This window comes from Solea solea, chromosome 13 (genome assembly GCF_958295425.1).
Source record: "Solea solea chromosome 13, fSolSol10.1, whole genome shotgun sequence".
NCBI lineage: Eukaryota > Metazoa > Chordata > Actinopteri > Pleuronectiformes > Soleidae > Solea > Solea solea.
In genome coordinates this window covers 12,454,817-12,470,219 of record NC_081146.1, presented here as the reverse complement: position 1 = coordinate 12,470,219, position 15,403 = coordinate 12,454,817, and the positions used below count along the sequence as shown (strand labels likewise).

The following is a 15,403-nucleotide window of genomic DNA, read 5'->3' as shown; positions in this document are numbered from 1 at the left end:
CACAAGCAAATATTGTGAGCTAGAAAAACTCAGCAGTGTGATCACCAGGTGATTTTGCAGCTGCATCAATGAGGTCCAATCAGTACAGAACTACAGCTTTACACACACACACACACACACACACATTCTTATGGACTGATGATACATGATGTCTCAACTTGATGCTGTATATGCCATTAATCTGCAATTCTTCCACTTCCAGTGAGCTGAGTAAATGGCACCATTATATGCAGTGCTTTTGATTTTTAGTATTTGTGTATCTGTTTTTGTCTCTGCAGCCTACACACTTAGCTAACTTCAACCAGGTTCAGTCCATCCAGTATTCACCTATGGAAGAGAAGGACAGGAAAGGTATGCTGCAGCTCAACGTAGCAGGAGCCCCTGAGGTAAAAACACACACACACACACACACACACACAAACATACTTGCATACTATGGCAATGACTTTTCCAATGTTGAGTGGTTTTCGGTGAAACACCACTTATTGTCTTGAGGTTGGATATTGTTTGAATAAATCACAAAATGTAAGTAATTGTAAACAACTCTAACTGAATTGTATACAGTGTCTATATTCTCATCCAAAACACATATTTATTTGCGTTGTATTTGTTGGCACATAAATACCCATCATATTTCTCTCACTGTCTGCTTTCATCCAATTATTAAGCAGCAAAATCATTGATTTTTCTCATTTGTAACTAATTTGATCCAGCCGTTTAAACATTCCATTTTGAGCGTTAATACGACATAAGCTGAAGGGAAAAAAAGGAAACAGGATGTTGGAGGGTGAAGGCGGGTTTCGCCACTTGTTTTCGAGTGTCAGTGTGAATGTGTCTGTCTGTGGTTTGTGTTCTCGGTAGGCTAATACTTGTGGAAAAGCATGTGTGCGCCAGTGCTGGAGTGTCTGTGTGTGTGTGTGTGTCTGAGTGTGTTCGTATGTGGACTTCTGGAAGACGTTGATCAATGATAAAGCTCTCATTGTGTCCCTGTGAAGTAACGCTCTGTCCTGCTCATACACTGACTCGTGTGTGTGCGTGTGTCTGTCTGTAGCCTCTCACAGTCACCACGGCATCACTGACTACAGCAGAAAACATGGCTGACTTGATTGACGGATACTGTCGGCTTGTCTCCTCAGCTACTCACTCTTTCATTGTCAGAGTCCACAAAGGTAGGACCCATACATTCCATGCATTTTATACTTGCCGTACATCCAAAATAAATCAATATCATAGCTAATTTTGCTTTATTTCAGTGGTGCAGTTGTGGGATTATGTGATTTCTTTCTTTTTGCATTTGATGGAAACTTTAAGCAAAGTTGTTTTATCTTACACTATAAATAGTGGTCTGGGCTGAGTCATCTTTTGTCACTTTGAATAACAAGTCTGTGTTTGGTCAGTCTTCTTTAAAAATAACACATGTAGCAGAGAATAGTTACAGTGATGTTGTAGCTCTAACATGGAGCCATGTCTCCTAATTTTTGTCATTCCTTCTGTCTCTGCAGAGGGGGACAGAGCTCTGCCTTCTTTACCCAAGTAAGTTAACTGACTCTCTTTGCATTAATTGACAACTTTATGGAGTTAATTTTCCTGATATTAAACTTTTTTAAATATTGTGAACCAAAAGACACTTTGACATTGATAGCACTAGTTTTGGTATGTTTCTTTTTTGCAGTTATTGTTCTTTCATTTTCTTATTTGCAGACACGTTAGACTCTGATGTGTCTGCGAATAAGAAAATGTATAGTATGTACTTTACTTGAGCACAAAGTTATTAATCTGTTCAGTAATACAGGCATCCTGATCTTTACTGGTAATGTTTTTGACTGTGAGTTGATTTGAAGAACATTAACCATTTTATTTATTTTTGGGCTCTGTGCACTGAAATGGGGAGTGGCTGTTTGAGGGTAAAATATGATTTGCCAGCACATGTGTTGTGTTGATTTGATTCTATTGTGTGCTTCCACTCGTTTGCAATTCAGGATTTAAATAGTAATCTTGAGGCTAACAACTACCATCCTGAAGCATGAAAGCCTGTAGAACTAAATTATCAGTTCACCACATAATGAATATAATATTCACTTGAAGATATAAAAAACTAAACTTAATTTCAAAGTGTTTTTGTAAAGAGGCTACATGACAGGATAAGGAAGAGTCACTCGAGTCACTTCGAGTAATGTAATCGCTGCAAAGGGAAGACCATTCAGAATACATTAGCACTGCTGAGAACCAAACACTGATGAACCAATAAATCATTTTCTAATTCTTATTGCAGAGTTTCAAATCATGAGAAGCGGATGGAAAAACGAATGGAGGGAGTACGGACCAGAGCTGTTTGCGTCTCAGGTATAAACTGCGTTTTTCAGTTGCCTCTTCTCTTGCCAGTTTGCCCGTTCTGTCCACCGCTCTAAATGTCATGAATGACAGTGACTACTGAGAATTAGATAAAGGGACCATAGATATGTGTGCACACCCCGCTTCCCTAATAAAGCCTCATCTGTGTGTGCAGTGAAGAGTCCTTGTCTCCCCAGATGTCCCCATGGAGAGCTTTAGTCACTGTCTCTCTGTCGCTTCCCTGACTGCTGACAATCTCACAGTGACACAGAATTAAATGAAAAGGACTTTGAAGTCATTAAGTTAACATCTTTAGCTTTTTTTTGCCATCTTATAACAGTAAAACTAATGATTCTCTCCGTCTCCTCCCTCCTGCTGCATGTGGCTTCTGCAGGTCACACTAGTGGCGATGGTAAATAAATTTCTCTCTGTCAAACCCCTTTATTTATTAGGAATAAAGAAGTTCTTAGCTCTGTCTCTGCATTTAATGTAATCTGTGTGAATACAGTATCTGCAAGAAACTGATTCTGCCTTATCCATGACTCAACCTGTTTTTCTCCAACATGTTTCTCTGGAAAGAAGGAACTTTTCCATCCCTCCCCTTTCCTCATGTCTCTCTCTCTTTGGGACGCTGTGCAGTAGTACATGGATTTTTAACTGTTGTGAATGTGTCTGGAGTCAGATATGGTGGCAGGCTTTTATGGAAAGGTACTTCTGTCTGATGACGGTGTATTTCCAATGCTGTCGGCCTTTTCATTGCTTTTGTTGTCTGAAGGTGGGTTCACCGAACTTACCGAGTGGTTTCTTGACTTTTGTGTGGGGCGGTGGAAGCGGAGACGGGAGATAAAATTGCAGATATTAATAGTGCTAATACAAATAATTTTGTTTTGATAACAGAACCGTTATTGTTTTGAGGAACGTTACTCCCCACTGTTTAATGGCTCTCTGCTTGTCGTATCAAAGTTTAGATTGGACATAATCTGTTGACTCGTTCCTCCCCTGAGATTGAATGTGTCCTTGGGACTCCTTTCTCCTCACCTTGCTCTGGCTTTGCAGAAACGGACGACTATGCTGAGATCATAGATGAGGAGGACACCTACACCATGCCTTCAAGTAAGTGGACACACATACTCAAACACACACACACACACACACACACACATGCACCTCAGACACTGTAGTCTGCTTATGTGATAAATGGAGGAACAATGTTATAGATGCTCAGACTTTTGCGTGTGATCACATGTTAGACTTTGTATATTCGGGTGTTATGGTCTCTTGGCCATTAAGTGAGGATTTAATATCATAGAAAAATGTGTACTGTATATATCACATGTCTTTTTTTGCACTAGTGCAGTTAAATTAATTTCACCCATAAACTATATACTGTATAAATGATACAGGTGGATTTAATGATACATAGTAGTGTATTACAACAAGTTTTCAATTGAAATATTTTTTTTAGCCTGGTAGATATCAGGGTGGGTGATCTGCTTTTTCCATAGTTACATGCAGCACTCATTTCCTTTAAAACAGGAAGCCACTTCCAAGAAACTGCATCTTCTGTCATCTGTTTATTATTGAGCCAGAACCACTGCAGTATTCCTACCACAATATTGCAAGTGAACAATTTTCAAATGACTTTATTTCCACTTATCCCTGCTCTATCTTTAGTTCATCTCATTGTTTCAGTTCTTCACATCAGTGTAGAAGGTTTTATATGGTCTGTGTTTCTGTTGCTTCTGTGTTGTGCTTGTACACCAGGTGTAAGAATCTTATTTTGTAAAATGAGTGGCACTAAAATGAACCTCCAATTTATCTGTAATCACGGCAGTAGTTCAAGGTACACTGACTTAACTAATCAAGCATACAATATTATGTTATGGCTCTTTGTACTCACAGCTAGTTATTTTTGTCTCCTACCACTAACCAATTTTCCAGAATACTATGGACTAGATCAAGGTAAAGATTGGAACATACAATAAGTATGGTTTTGTTGTGATGGCTCTTGATTTGGTGGTTGTTGTGATCCCTATGTTTTTGTTTTACTTTTGCTTGCTAATGTTAAATAAGAAATTCTGTTTTTGTTTTGTATCGGTACCCTGTTGATTTGGCCCCTATCCTCTCTGATGCTTAATGTGTTGCCAGTTTTTGGCTAAACTGGTAATAAACTGAGAACTGAGTCCCATTACGAAAGGGAAAACAAAGTTGAATTTTGTTTCCAGATACATTTTTTTAAAGGTTAATAAAAAACACAAGTACTCCGCAATGCATCCTTTTTCACAGCAGCCATTTTGTCATGTTTCAGCATGAAAAGCACTGCTGTTATTGATCAAATCAAAGATGGCTCTGTTCAGTTGATGTCAGGACAGGGTGACAGTGAACCAGCATGTATCCTGATAATTGATCATTATTATTATTATTGTTTACACCTGTGCTTTTCCTGCTATGACCTGCCAAAATGTCTGCCTTGAAAAAGACTTGCATCAATCATCCGGGCAAGTCAGTTAGTATGAATAGTTTTGACCTGTGGTGAGACTTTAATAACACACTCACACGCTGTACATATTGTAAGTAAAATATGTGCAAACCACTTGCACACAGGGAAGTTTCACTTCATTATTTAAATTGCTGACTCCTTACATGCCAGGTTACATGAGGGACATTTGGAGGCGGAGACATTAATTAAGGCCGTCCTCTAAAACTCCACTGGACTGGACATTTGTCAACAATGCTCAGTGCATAAAAAACAAATCAGAAATTTAGTATAAAAGTGGCATGTATGTCAAATCCATAGACTGATGACATGAACAAAGTCGGGTCAACAGTGTCTTACCTTACAGTCAAAGCAAACCACCAGCCTCTCAACAGCCAATATTTTACTGTCAACAAAGTAAATGTAAAAATGCACCTTTTGTAAATTGGCTAATTATAGTAACATACAAATTCCCTTGGATCAAGCAAATGGGAAACTGGTTCTGAAAGGATTGTGAGCTTTAAATCTCCTCACTCCTACACAATCCGCTTAATCTGTGATACATTTGAATTTAAATAGAAATACTTGGTTGTATATGCATTTGGTATTAGTGGCTGTTGTTTGTCTGTGATACATGGCCTGTCTGGCTGTGGTTTGCTCATGTCGTTGCATGCCGTTGACACTGAGCTCTGTGGATTGCTTTAAAACCAAGCTTGTCAGAGTAGAGAGGTGGCTCCTGAGCCACCTCACATTCTGTTTTATGTTTTTTTTTATTTTGTTTTTTAATCAAACTATATGTTCTGTTTATAGCAACAATGGCACATCAAAAAATGTCCATGCACAAGTGTTCTACACTGTGTGGTCAAGTCTGAAATATTACCATAAACAGTCATTTATTTATTGTTGTGATCAGAGAATAGTTTCACAGTATGAAATTCCACATAATCTGTTCCAGATTTTTGTGTTTAAAGGTACAGTTGAGTAATTCCTGCTCACTGTAGAGCGCAGACACTCTGACAAGCTTGGTAAATGCAAGGCCTGACCACAAAGTAAATGTGTCTAATAGAAAAGGTGTACTTTTCAGTTTGATCTTGTGTGTGTGTGTGTGTCTGTGGGCATTCATGTTGGTCTTTATTGTGTATCTAGCACAGGACTATGAGATTCAGCGGGATCGTATCGAACTAGGACGCTGCATTGGAGAGGGTCAGTTTGGAGATGTCCACCAAGGAGTCTATATCAGCCCAGTAAGTTGTCTTTTGTTCTGAGTCTCATCTTCATACACTGTGAAATTATATTTCTTCTTCTGTTTCATAGATCGTGTGTCACCAGGCCTTCTGCGTTTTAGTGAAACTGCACACTTCCAGGAGAGAACATTGTCATCACTAATGTGTCAAACACTTATGTCACAGGTGTAGCAGTGAACTAGCTTTTCACATCTGTAGCAAATGATTTTGTTTAAAGTAGACATATAGATAGTAGGCATATAGTCATAGAATGTAATTAATAAAGACTATTATAAATTACCATTAGCCTTGGATGATAGGTGAAGGTATAGTATCATTCATTCATTTTGAATCCAATAGAAAGAAGAAACCAAACATGAACTTGTATCGCAATAACTGCACAGTAAAAACACAGTGATTACAGAGGGAAGACACTGGATTATGTTAGTACGATTTTGATTTTCTACTGAGCAGATTTGCTGATTATGTTTGTTTTGCTTGGTGTTTCTGTTTCACGCAGGAGAACCCAGCTCTTTCTGTGGCAGTGAAGACATGTAAGAACTCAACGTCAGACAGTGTTAGGGAAAAGTTTCTACAGGAGGCATGTAAGTTCCTTTTGTGGGTGCATTTGTCGCTGATGATGATTCTCAGCTATGAGACGAAGAATAGCCACTCTAGTAAGGAAAGAAATGTTGAATTGACCTTTGCTCACTCCCCGTCTTCCTGCAGTGACCATGCGTCAGTTTGACCATCCTCACATTGTAAAGCTGATGGGAGTTATCACAGAAAATCCAGTCTGGATCATCATGGAGCTCTGCACACTTGGAGAGGTAGGAGACGGAATGTGCACATGGAGTTGTGTAATAAATTGAATTCTCTATATATACGACCTAGAGTTTATTATGATTCAATAATGGCTTTTTAGTTTAAAAGTACTGGATGTAAATGTATTATTGTTAGCCTTGTAAATAATTTAGTTGTTTTTTCATGCTTAGCCCGGCCAAGGATCTTACTGTAGACATCAAGAGATAACACATTGTGACAAGGCTGTGATGAAGTGCAAGCAGGTCATAAAACCATTTCTAATGGTCTGAGTGATCCTGGGAGCGCATTGGCTTAAATGATTGGTATACGGAAGGTGTCTGGAGCCACCGTGACTGTAGAGAGCTTGCTGTCCAGCCAAGCAGAGTAACTGGACATGAACAGCTCTTGTCAGGGAGGTGACAAAGAACCTAACAATCACTCTAAATCTCCAGACAACGACCTGAAGCATCTTGGTGAGCCAAAGACGGAAACCTAAGCCCCAGTGATGTGGAGGAATGACTTGACTTTTCACTGTTTATAGATGCTTTTTATCTAATCTGACAGAGCTTGGCAGGATTTGCTATGAGATAAACTGCCAACATCCCTATGTCTAAGTAGGGCTGGGGATATGGACTGAATTTTTTTTTATATATATATACATTTTTTTTGCTGAACAGCAATATATGATTTATCTTGATTTAATATATCAAGATAAATATCGTATCATATATATTGCCGTTCAGCTAAAATATTTTATATTTTTTTTCAGTGAAGTAATAACTAAAGACAGTTCTAAGTCAAAGCCACATGTGCCAAATGTCACATGGGCACTTTTATTGTTCATGTCCATTAATTAACTAATGACTTGTAGTTCTATTTCTTCCCTTGTCCTGTTGTGTGTTTTTAATGGCTCTTCTCTCTCTCTCTTTTCTCCATAGTTACGATCATTTCTCCAGGTGAGGAAGTACAGTCTAGACCTGGCCACTTTAATCCTGTACTCCTACCAGCTCAGCACTGCACTGGCCTATCTAGAGAGCAAACGCTTTGTCCACAGGTATGCAGGAGGCCATCCCGAACCCACAGTACAGCAAATTATTATTATTAATTTTAAGTTTGTGTTACTAAATTACATCATCACCTAGCTCTTTCATGGAATAAATTATTTCTACATCAAATTGGCGTTTATAATGAAAAAGCTCAGTTGGCTTTGGAAGTATCTCACTTATCTCTCACTTATACAAATAAACAAAGGCAGGTGTTGTCATGAAAGGAGCTGTATACTTCATGTCATGTTAATGTACACGTGGGATGCCATTGTGCTATTTATTTCAATTGTTGTATGAAAGATGTAACATGAGATCAGTCAGTTATTCAACACCCAGTCCAGTAGATAAAATGAATAAATGTCAAAGTGTTTACAACTTCTTCTAAGTCTGTTTTTTTTTTTTTTTTGTTAGGGACATTGCAGCGAGGAACGTGTTGGTGTCTACAGTCGATTGTGTTAAACTTGGAGATTTTGGACTTTCGCGATACATGGAAGATAGCTCGTATTATAAAGGTAAAAGTGATATCTCACACAGGTTACCCATAACAGCACGCTCTTAGTACTACTTTATCTGTTACAACAGACGTGTCGGATTCACATTACCTAATGTGATCAGTGGTAACGTGTCCCTGTTTTTCAGCATCTAAAGGTAAACTGCCTATTAAATGGATGGCTCCAGAGTCCATCAACTTCAGACGATTCACTACAGCTAGTGACGTCTGGATGTTTGGTGAGTTCCAATTTGTTGTTTTCTTGTTCTCTTCATTTCTGTGCCACTTGTATCATGACTCTGTTGCTGCTTTACTTGTCACTTCCATGTGTTTGCAGCATGTCAGAGCAAAAGTGGCAAAGATAATAAAGTATGTCTGTCTTTTCCATAGGTGTCTGTATGTGGGAGATTCTAATGTACGGCATAAAGCCTTTCCAGGGTGTGAAGAACAATGACGTCATTGGCAGGATAGAGAACGGCGAGCGACTGGCAATGCCCCCTCAGTGCCCTCCTACTCTGTACAGCTTAATGACCAAGTGCTGGTCTTATGATCCCAGCAAAAGGCCGCGCTTCAATGAACTCAAAACACAACTGAGGTAGGCTACTAAATTTGTCTTTGTGTGTATTTTTGTATTGATTTGTAAGAAAAGATCCACTTAGCCCATTTCTAACATCATAATAACAATAACATTTTGTTTTAAGAGTAAAAATCCCTCCTGAAACAGCCTGTATCAAACATTTTGTAGCTTCAGCAAATGTATTATGTTTGTAGAGACCTGCTCGCTTTTCTTTACTATGAGTTAAATATTTCACAGACTGACGTTTTTCTTACACCTTCCTAACAGCAGGTGTCGCTGTATGTCTGTATTTAATGTGACATCAGTAATGGAGCAGAAAGAGAACCAGAGCAAATGTTAAACCTTTTTCTTTGACTGTTGATTTAACACCAGAGCAGAATTCATTGTTATAGATGCACTAACCTCAGAAAGAGAGAGGTCACTCTTACATTGCTCTCTTATTAATGTCTAGGCTATTGGAGGTAGTGGGAATTAATAGCAGTATTTTTGCTATTTATATTATGTTACCGTCACTCACAAACAGTTAAACATTTAACAATATCTATGCTGATGCAACACATTTTATTAATATCATAATTATAATTTAATACAATATAATATATATGTATATACATACATACATACATATATGTATGTATATATATATATATATATATATATATATATATATATATATATATATATACATATATATATTCACACATATATGTATATATGGGCGATATATATAAATAATATATCGTATACCAAACATAAATTTTTTTTAATTTTGTTTGTTTGTTTGTGTTATGACGGTATGTGAAGTTTGACATTTTACAACAACGTAAAATACACCATAGTCTATAACTGTTTGGACAGTAATATCGGTTTCTGTTTTTTGCCCAGTGCAGGAGTTTAATTTCAGATGTGTTTTGATAATGTTGACTTCACGTGATGGTAAATACAGCATTATCCAAGCAACAGTCTGGTTGTTCAGTGTTCATGCATTTGGATATAAAGACTCAAAGTGACCTCCTGAGTATCATTTATGTTTAAATTATTTTGCTGGGTTACAAAGCCCCCAAGATAGCAGCTGACTTCCAATGTAGAACAATCTGCTATTCACCTCTAGCACTAACAACCTCTACTGTTGGCATAGTGACAGAAATGTAATGATGACGGTGAAGGATTAAATGAGACACCTTGGTCACGCCTTGTCTCACTTACTGTCTGTTAAATGATGCATTGATACCGGATTTGCCTGGAAACAGATTCACAGAGACTTTATCAGTCATCATGGTCATCAGATAAGGCAGAGCTAGACAACACTGTTTGTAATTTAAAAACATGCTGGGTAAAATTCAGACTTATGAATCACTGTGACATTTCCTTTTAAAAAGAAAGGGTCCACTAACTGTGCAACGCGGTATGAAAACGGTTATCAAAGAAACATGAGAGTTGCACTTTCAAGACACACAACTTTAACAAATATTGAACAAAGAACTGTTCCATCTGTATAATCCACAAAAAACAATTGGGTATGTTGTCAGTCATCAGGTGAGAGGAGAGCAGCTAAAAAAAAAAACGCAACTCTATATAAATGGCATGTGTTATGTCTGTCAGTGTACGGTTACAGTATGTGATTATAATCAATGCTAATCATAAACTGCATTTACAGCGAGAGTGAAATAATCAGCACTCGGATTATAATTTTCCCTTACGCACAAAAACAAGCACGCCAACAAATTTAAATGTTGCTTTCTGGGATGTGTTTATGAAGCATGATGCTGGATAGGACCTTTTGCTTTGTGTAGCAGAATCAGGATACCTGTCATAACAGAAGTCTTATGTTGACTGTCTCGTCAGAACAGTGCATTCGGTGACATTTTAGCTGTCGTTGAAGGAGAGTTAACAGTGTTTTGTTTCCATCTAGGTCCACTGACACGTTCTGTTTTCATTCGGTACATTATATATAGAGGAAGTAGAAGTTTGCCTTGAGTGTTGCCCAGCCACCATGACACAACAGTTCTTAATCATTCAGACAAGAACAGACCTGCAGTTTTTGGGAAGTGATGCCTCAGCATCGCCTTTGACGACGAGATAGATCATAATGGAAGGAGTGGTGGTGGTGGTGGTGAAAGAACTATGGATGTAGATAGCTCCTGTAAAATTACTATCAGCCGAGTTAAAGACTGAGCAACATGGTATTAAGAGAGCTGCACAATTCATAATACATTTCAGTGTGCCGAGAAAGAGTCACACACTTAGAGAATCGGCTCATAACATATCGTGTACATCTACGGCACTTCTTTTCATGTATGTTGTGACTGCAATACTCACCTCAGATTTAAGGTGCTGGTCACCGGACATTGCACTGACTTCTCTCTCGTCCTTACTCCAGCCAGTCAACTTCTTTGTGCCGAATCAAGCAGGGTGAAAAAGACTTTCCATGTCTTAACGGATGTTTGGCACAAACATTTAAAGGAATACTTCACTGATTTTCATTTAGCTTTGTATTACTAGAATAGGGGTCGTATTCTTGAAAAAATGTGCTTCCCCTGAGTCGAGAAATATCTTCATTCTTTTTTTTCAGGGGAAACTGAGGTTGGGAAACACATTTTTTCAAAAATACTACCCCTATGCTAGTAATACAAAGCTAAATGCAAATCGGTGAAGTATTCCTTTAATTTGGAAAACTGAGTTTGAGTTGAGAGAAGTGAAAAGTGAGCTGAATTTTTTAACCAAATGAAATACTGTTTCAAATTTATTGCAATATACTTTCCAACCAATACAGTCAACTCAAATTATGTTTTTCAAATTCAAATTGTTCAGTTGAGCTTTGACCTTTGAGTGATTCACATTCAAATGTAAATAATTAGTAAATAATCAGTTCCTGGTGGCACAGAATTCTTCCCATAGGATATTGGCACAATAAATGCACTGGGTTTGCTTGCTCTTTTACTTAGACATGATTACTGTGGTCTTCGTTATTACCCCTTTTTACACAAAAAAGGGGTAATTGATGAAATTGAACAGATTCTTTGGTGCAAGGATCCTTTTACAGCACAAATCACTGCACATACACACATGTAAATTACTGTGGCTGATTACACCTGGTTAGGTTCCAAATAGATGGTACCGTGCCGGAATTTCTAGCACCAATAAGTATTTTTATACACCCGACTTGTCTACACCTATAAACTCTTGAGCTAGGGTGTGCAGAGGCTTCGACATCACCCCATGTGCTACATGTGCTCAACTTTAAAAGGTTAGCACAGTATTTACTAACTTGTGTTATAATATTATATAACATATAATATATTTCCACATTTTAAGAGAAAAGTGGAAGTTATCATGCAGTATTTGTCTCTTAATCAAATCTGAGCTATCCAGGAGAAAACTACACTATAATGTACAGTGTGTAACTTGTTAGTTTTCTTCATTTCAATATTGTTTGGACCTAAAACACCTTCAGCTCATCGTTGCCATCATTGTTTCCTTCAAGAGACACATTCTCACTCTGTCTTGTTCTTTCACTCTTACACACAGAAATATAAGAGTGCATGTTTAACTCCTGTGGTTTTTACGAGTTTGCTTAAAACCAGCATGACTCACACCTTAAATTCCACCATGATCCCTCTTCCAATTTTCTCAAAGTCAGCTTTCCTCTCTCTCGCCCCTTTTCTTATTCCACCTCTTAAATGTTCTCCCCCTGAACTCTTTCACCTTTCCTTTGTGTCCTCCTTCTAATCTGTCCTCCTTCTAGACTACAGTGTGCTGGTATGTGGTTGCGTGTGTTTTATTGGGGCTGAAATAACAGTTTGGAAAAGTACACGTGAGCAGCGTTTGGGTGCTAAGCTGACAGAATGTAAAACATTTATTCCATTTTAATTGACTGTGAAAACTTGGCATGAAGAAAGTGTGAGGAGCCCTTAATGTGCCTCCTCCAGTGTCCTGGAAACCAAGTCAATATTGACCGTCTTCACTGTGGTCACTGGCTATTAATAGGAGAAAGTCATGCCATATAAGGTTATGCAGTTTGGGGTACTTTAGGTCTGGCTGGCTTTTATATCATAATATCAATTATAGGTCTCTCTTGCCAAATATGCAGCTTTCAGCGACTACTACAGTTTTCCTTGACGGTAGACCAGTGTGTGTGTGTGTGTGTGTGTGTGTGTGTGTGTGTGCACAGTGGGCAGCTGCCAGGAGCTACAGATTTCCAACAGAGAGAGAGGGAGAGAGAAACAAGCGGAAAAAGAGGAGCAGAGCGAGTGTACCTCTGCACAACCATGGTCAAAGACAGCTGACCAAAGCTCCTGATTCTCAGATCAACTTATGCCTCTGAGTAACGATCTACCATAGTTAGAAAAGTTTATTTGCATCATCCCACCAGGAGGAGAAGGTTGTGACTGTTAAGTTTTGCTGGCATCCAGGTATTCTTGTTGTGTTGAGTGCTGCTGGCCCATCATCATCATTTTATTGGTTACTCGGAAATTCCTCTTTAAGAGTTTGCCTGGGAAAACTCTGCTGCTCTCGGGCAGGCCTTTTCTGAAGGTGAAGTATAGTCTCTTTTGTCTCTTTTGGTGTTTAAAGCTTTTGGTGTCAGCCTTAATTAGAGTGAAGTGCTTTATTTCTCTTTGACGGTACTCCAGTGTTCGTGATGTGCACAAGTGTGCGGCATTCTAATGATGATGTTGAGCAGCCATTTTAAAACACAGAGTCTACTTCTCTGTGTATATCCTACTCAAACAGTGGGTTTTCATATTGATATTGATTCACCCACATGTAAGTAGAATTACCTGATTACTCTTCGCTATGTTTTTTTTTTTTTCTTGCCACTAGCTAGAAAGAGAATACTGCACAAATAAAGATTATTTTGTCAAGGATGTGAAGAGTCCTCCTTAAGTAAAAGTGGTTTGTGTTTGGTGGATCGTGTTCCTTTGCTGCAGTTAGTGAAGTAATTCAGTTTGCATGCTTTTATTTCCGACATGCATGTATTCATCTCTTAGATTTATTCTCAAGAATAGTAGTGAGATAAACAATTGTACATCTCGATGGTAACGTTACTGCTCAGTTATCTCCAGCTCAGTGATGATCAGTAGCTGTTATGCTGGACAGCTAACAGGTGAGGACTACATGAGACTGAGAGTGAAGCAGGGCATAGCTAAAGAGTCCAACACTGTGCAGACAGCTATGCCTGAGTCAACAAGCTAAACAAGTCATGTTGTTCCAGGTGGTGGTTTTGTGTAGATGGGGGAGGAGAGTTTTAATGTTGCCAGGTGGGGATGTTATCATCATCATCATCATCATCATCATCCCACGTTCATACTGGATATGCCATGTGTCATTTACTGTAAAACTGACAGTAATGATGACTTATTGCTTTGCAATAGTTTTACTTCCTACAGTGTGTGAAAAATCAAGCAACATTGATTGGTGAAGCTACATTTCACTGCTTAATGTCCCTCCAAGTGTGTTGGAGAACCCATGTAGCCTTAAGTTAACGTCTTTGTCCATTGTGGGCTATTGTAAGAATACGGCGGCCCCTGTAGAGCTCACCCTCTTGTCAATATTAAAGGCTCTTTCTGGGATAATGAAACTCATCAATTCATACAATCAGGTGATTCAACTCTTATGAAAAACTAAGTGTACATAACATTTCTGCCAAATGAAAATTATTCCTTTACAGGTCTTATCAAGGTTCATAAGAATTATTTTAAATGAAAATGAAAAGTTGATTCTAACTTAAATAGTAAGATTAAAATTAGCTTTGATTAGTCACTACTTTTTATTATTATATTGGTATAAACAGTTACTACTGGTAGCTGCCAGTGATTTAGTATACAGATGAACAGTGGTTGAAACCAATATAAACAGTATCAAATGGCCAGTCTCATAATAAAATTTAACATAATGTAAAGTCAAATGTGCAAACTAAAGTAATACATTAAATAAATAGATTTTTGATTCACAGCAGTTGCTGCTTAATTTGTTTCCCCAGCTTTCACTGGTTGTTAAGAGGAACATTATTTCAGCACTGATGTGTTAAAGAATGTATGTTGTGATCCTGACAGGAGATGGACTTGGACAGGTGCAAGGACACACACACACACATACAAAACACAGGAGGGAGACAACAGGAGGATGATGATGTTACTAGAAATAGCTTTTATCCTTGTTGAGGAAAGGAGAGCTGCATGGGTGGGTGTGGGTGTGCATGGCTCCCTTTTAGTTGTTGAATCACTCAGTTTTCTGTTTTGTGGAACCGTCAGCTCTTCTGCAGAATCTGGGTTTTGGTTTAGCAGTCGTTTCTCAAGGGAACAGGTCAGTGTCCGTAATTTTAGCAGGTATTTCACTGTGGTATCTATGTCTACATTAGTCCTAAAACATGCTTGGTTTGGGACTTCATTTCACTCAAAGATTTACTGCTTATGCTGCCGTCACAGTTTACCCTGACACAGCGAACAGATGGCTTCA

The 15,403-nt window shown here is 38.3% G+C and overlaps 1 protein-coding gene across 19 annotated transcripts in view; it reads left to right on the top strand.

The window, feature by feature from the left end:
• Positions 1–15,403, top strand: part of LOC131470792 (focal adhesion kinase 1-like) — a 55,842-nt gene that overhangs the window by 21,892 nt on the left and 18,547 nt on the right. For 10 of the 19 annotated variants that reach the window (XM_058646764.1, XM_058646763.1, XM_058646759.1 and 7 more), the window contains 14 exons: positions 279–386; positions 1,052–1,169; positions 1,503–1,533; positions 2,273–2,343; positions 2,726–2,743; positions 3,388–3,444; positions 4,273–4,293; positions 5,954–6,051; positions 6,551–6,635; positions 6,760–6,860; positions 7,773–7,888; positions 8,292–8,392; positions 8,520–8,609; positions 8,761–8,965. In XM_058646764.1, the coding sequence (XP_058502747.1) occupies positions 279–386; positions 1,052–1,169; positions 1,503–1,533; positions 2,273–2,343; positions 2,726–2,743; positions 3,388–3,444; positions 4,273–4,293; positions 5,954–6,051; positions 6,551–6,635; positions 6,760–6,860; positions 7,773–7,888; positions 8,292–8,392; positions 8,520–8,609; positions 8,761–8,965 (1,220 nt within the window). The remainder of the gene's footprint in view (positions 1–278; positions 387–1,051; positions 1,170–1,502; positions 1,534–2,272; positions 2,344–2,725; positions 2,744–3,387; positions 3,445–4,272; positions 4,294–5,953; positions 6,052–6,550; positions 6,636–6,759; positions 6,861–7,772; positions 7,889–8,291; positions 8,393–8,519; positions 8,610–8,760; positions 8,966–15,403) is intronic. The other 9 variants (XM_058646760.1, XM_058646772.1, XM_058646778.1 and 6 more) reach the window with 3 other exon arrangements.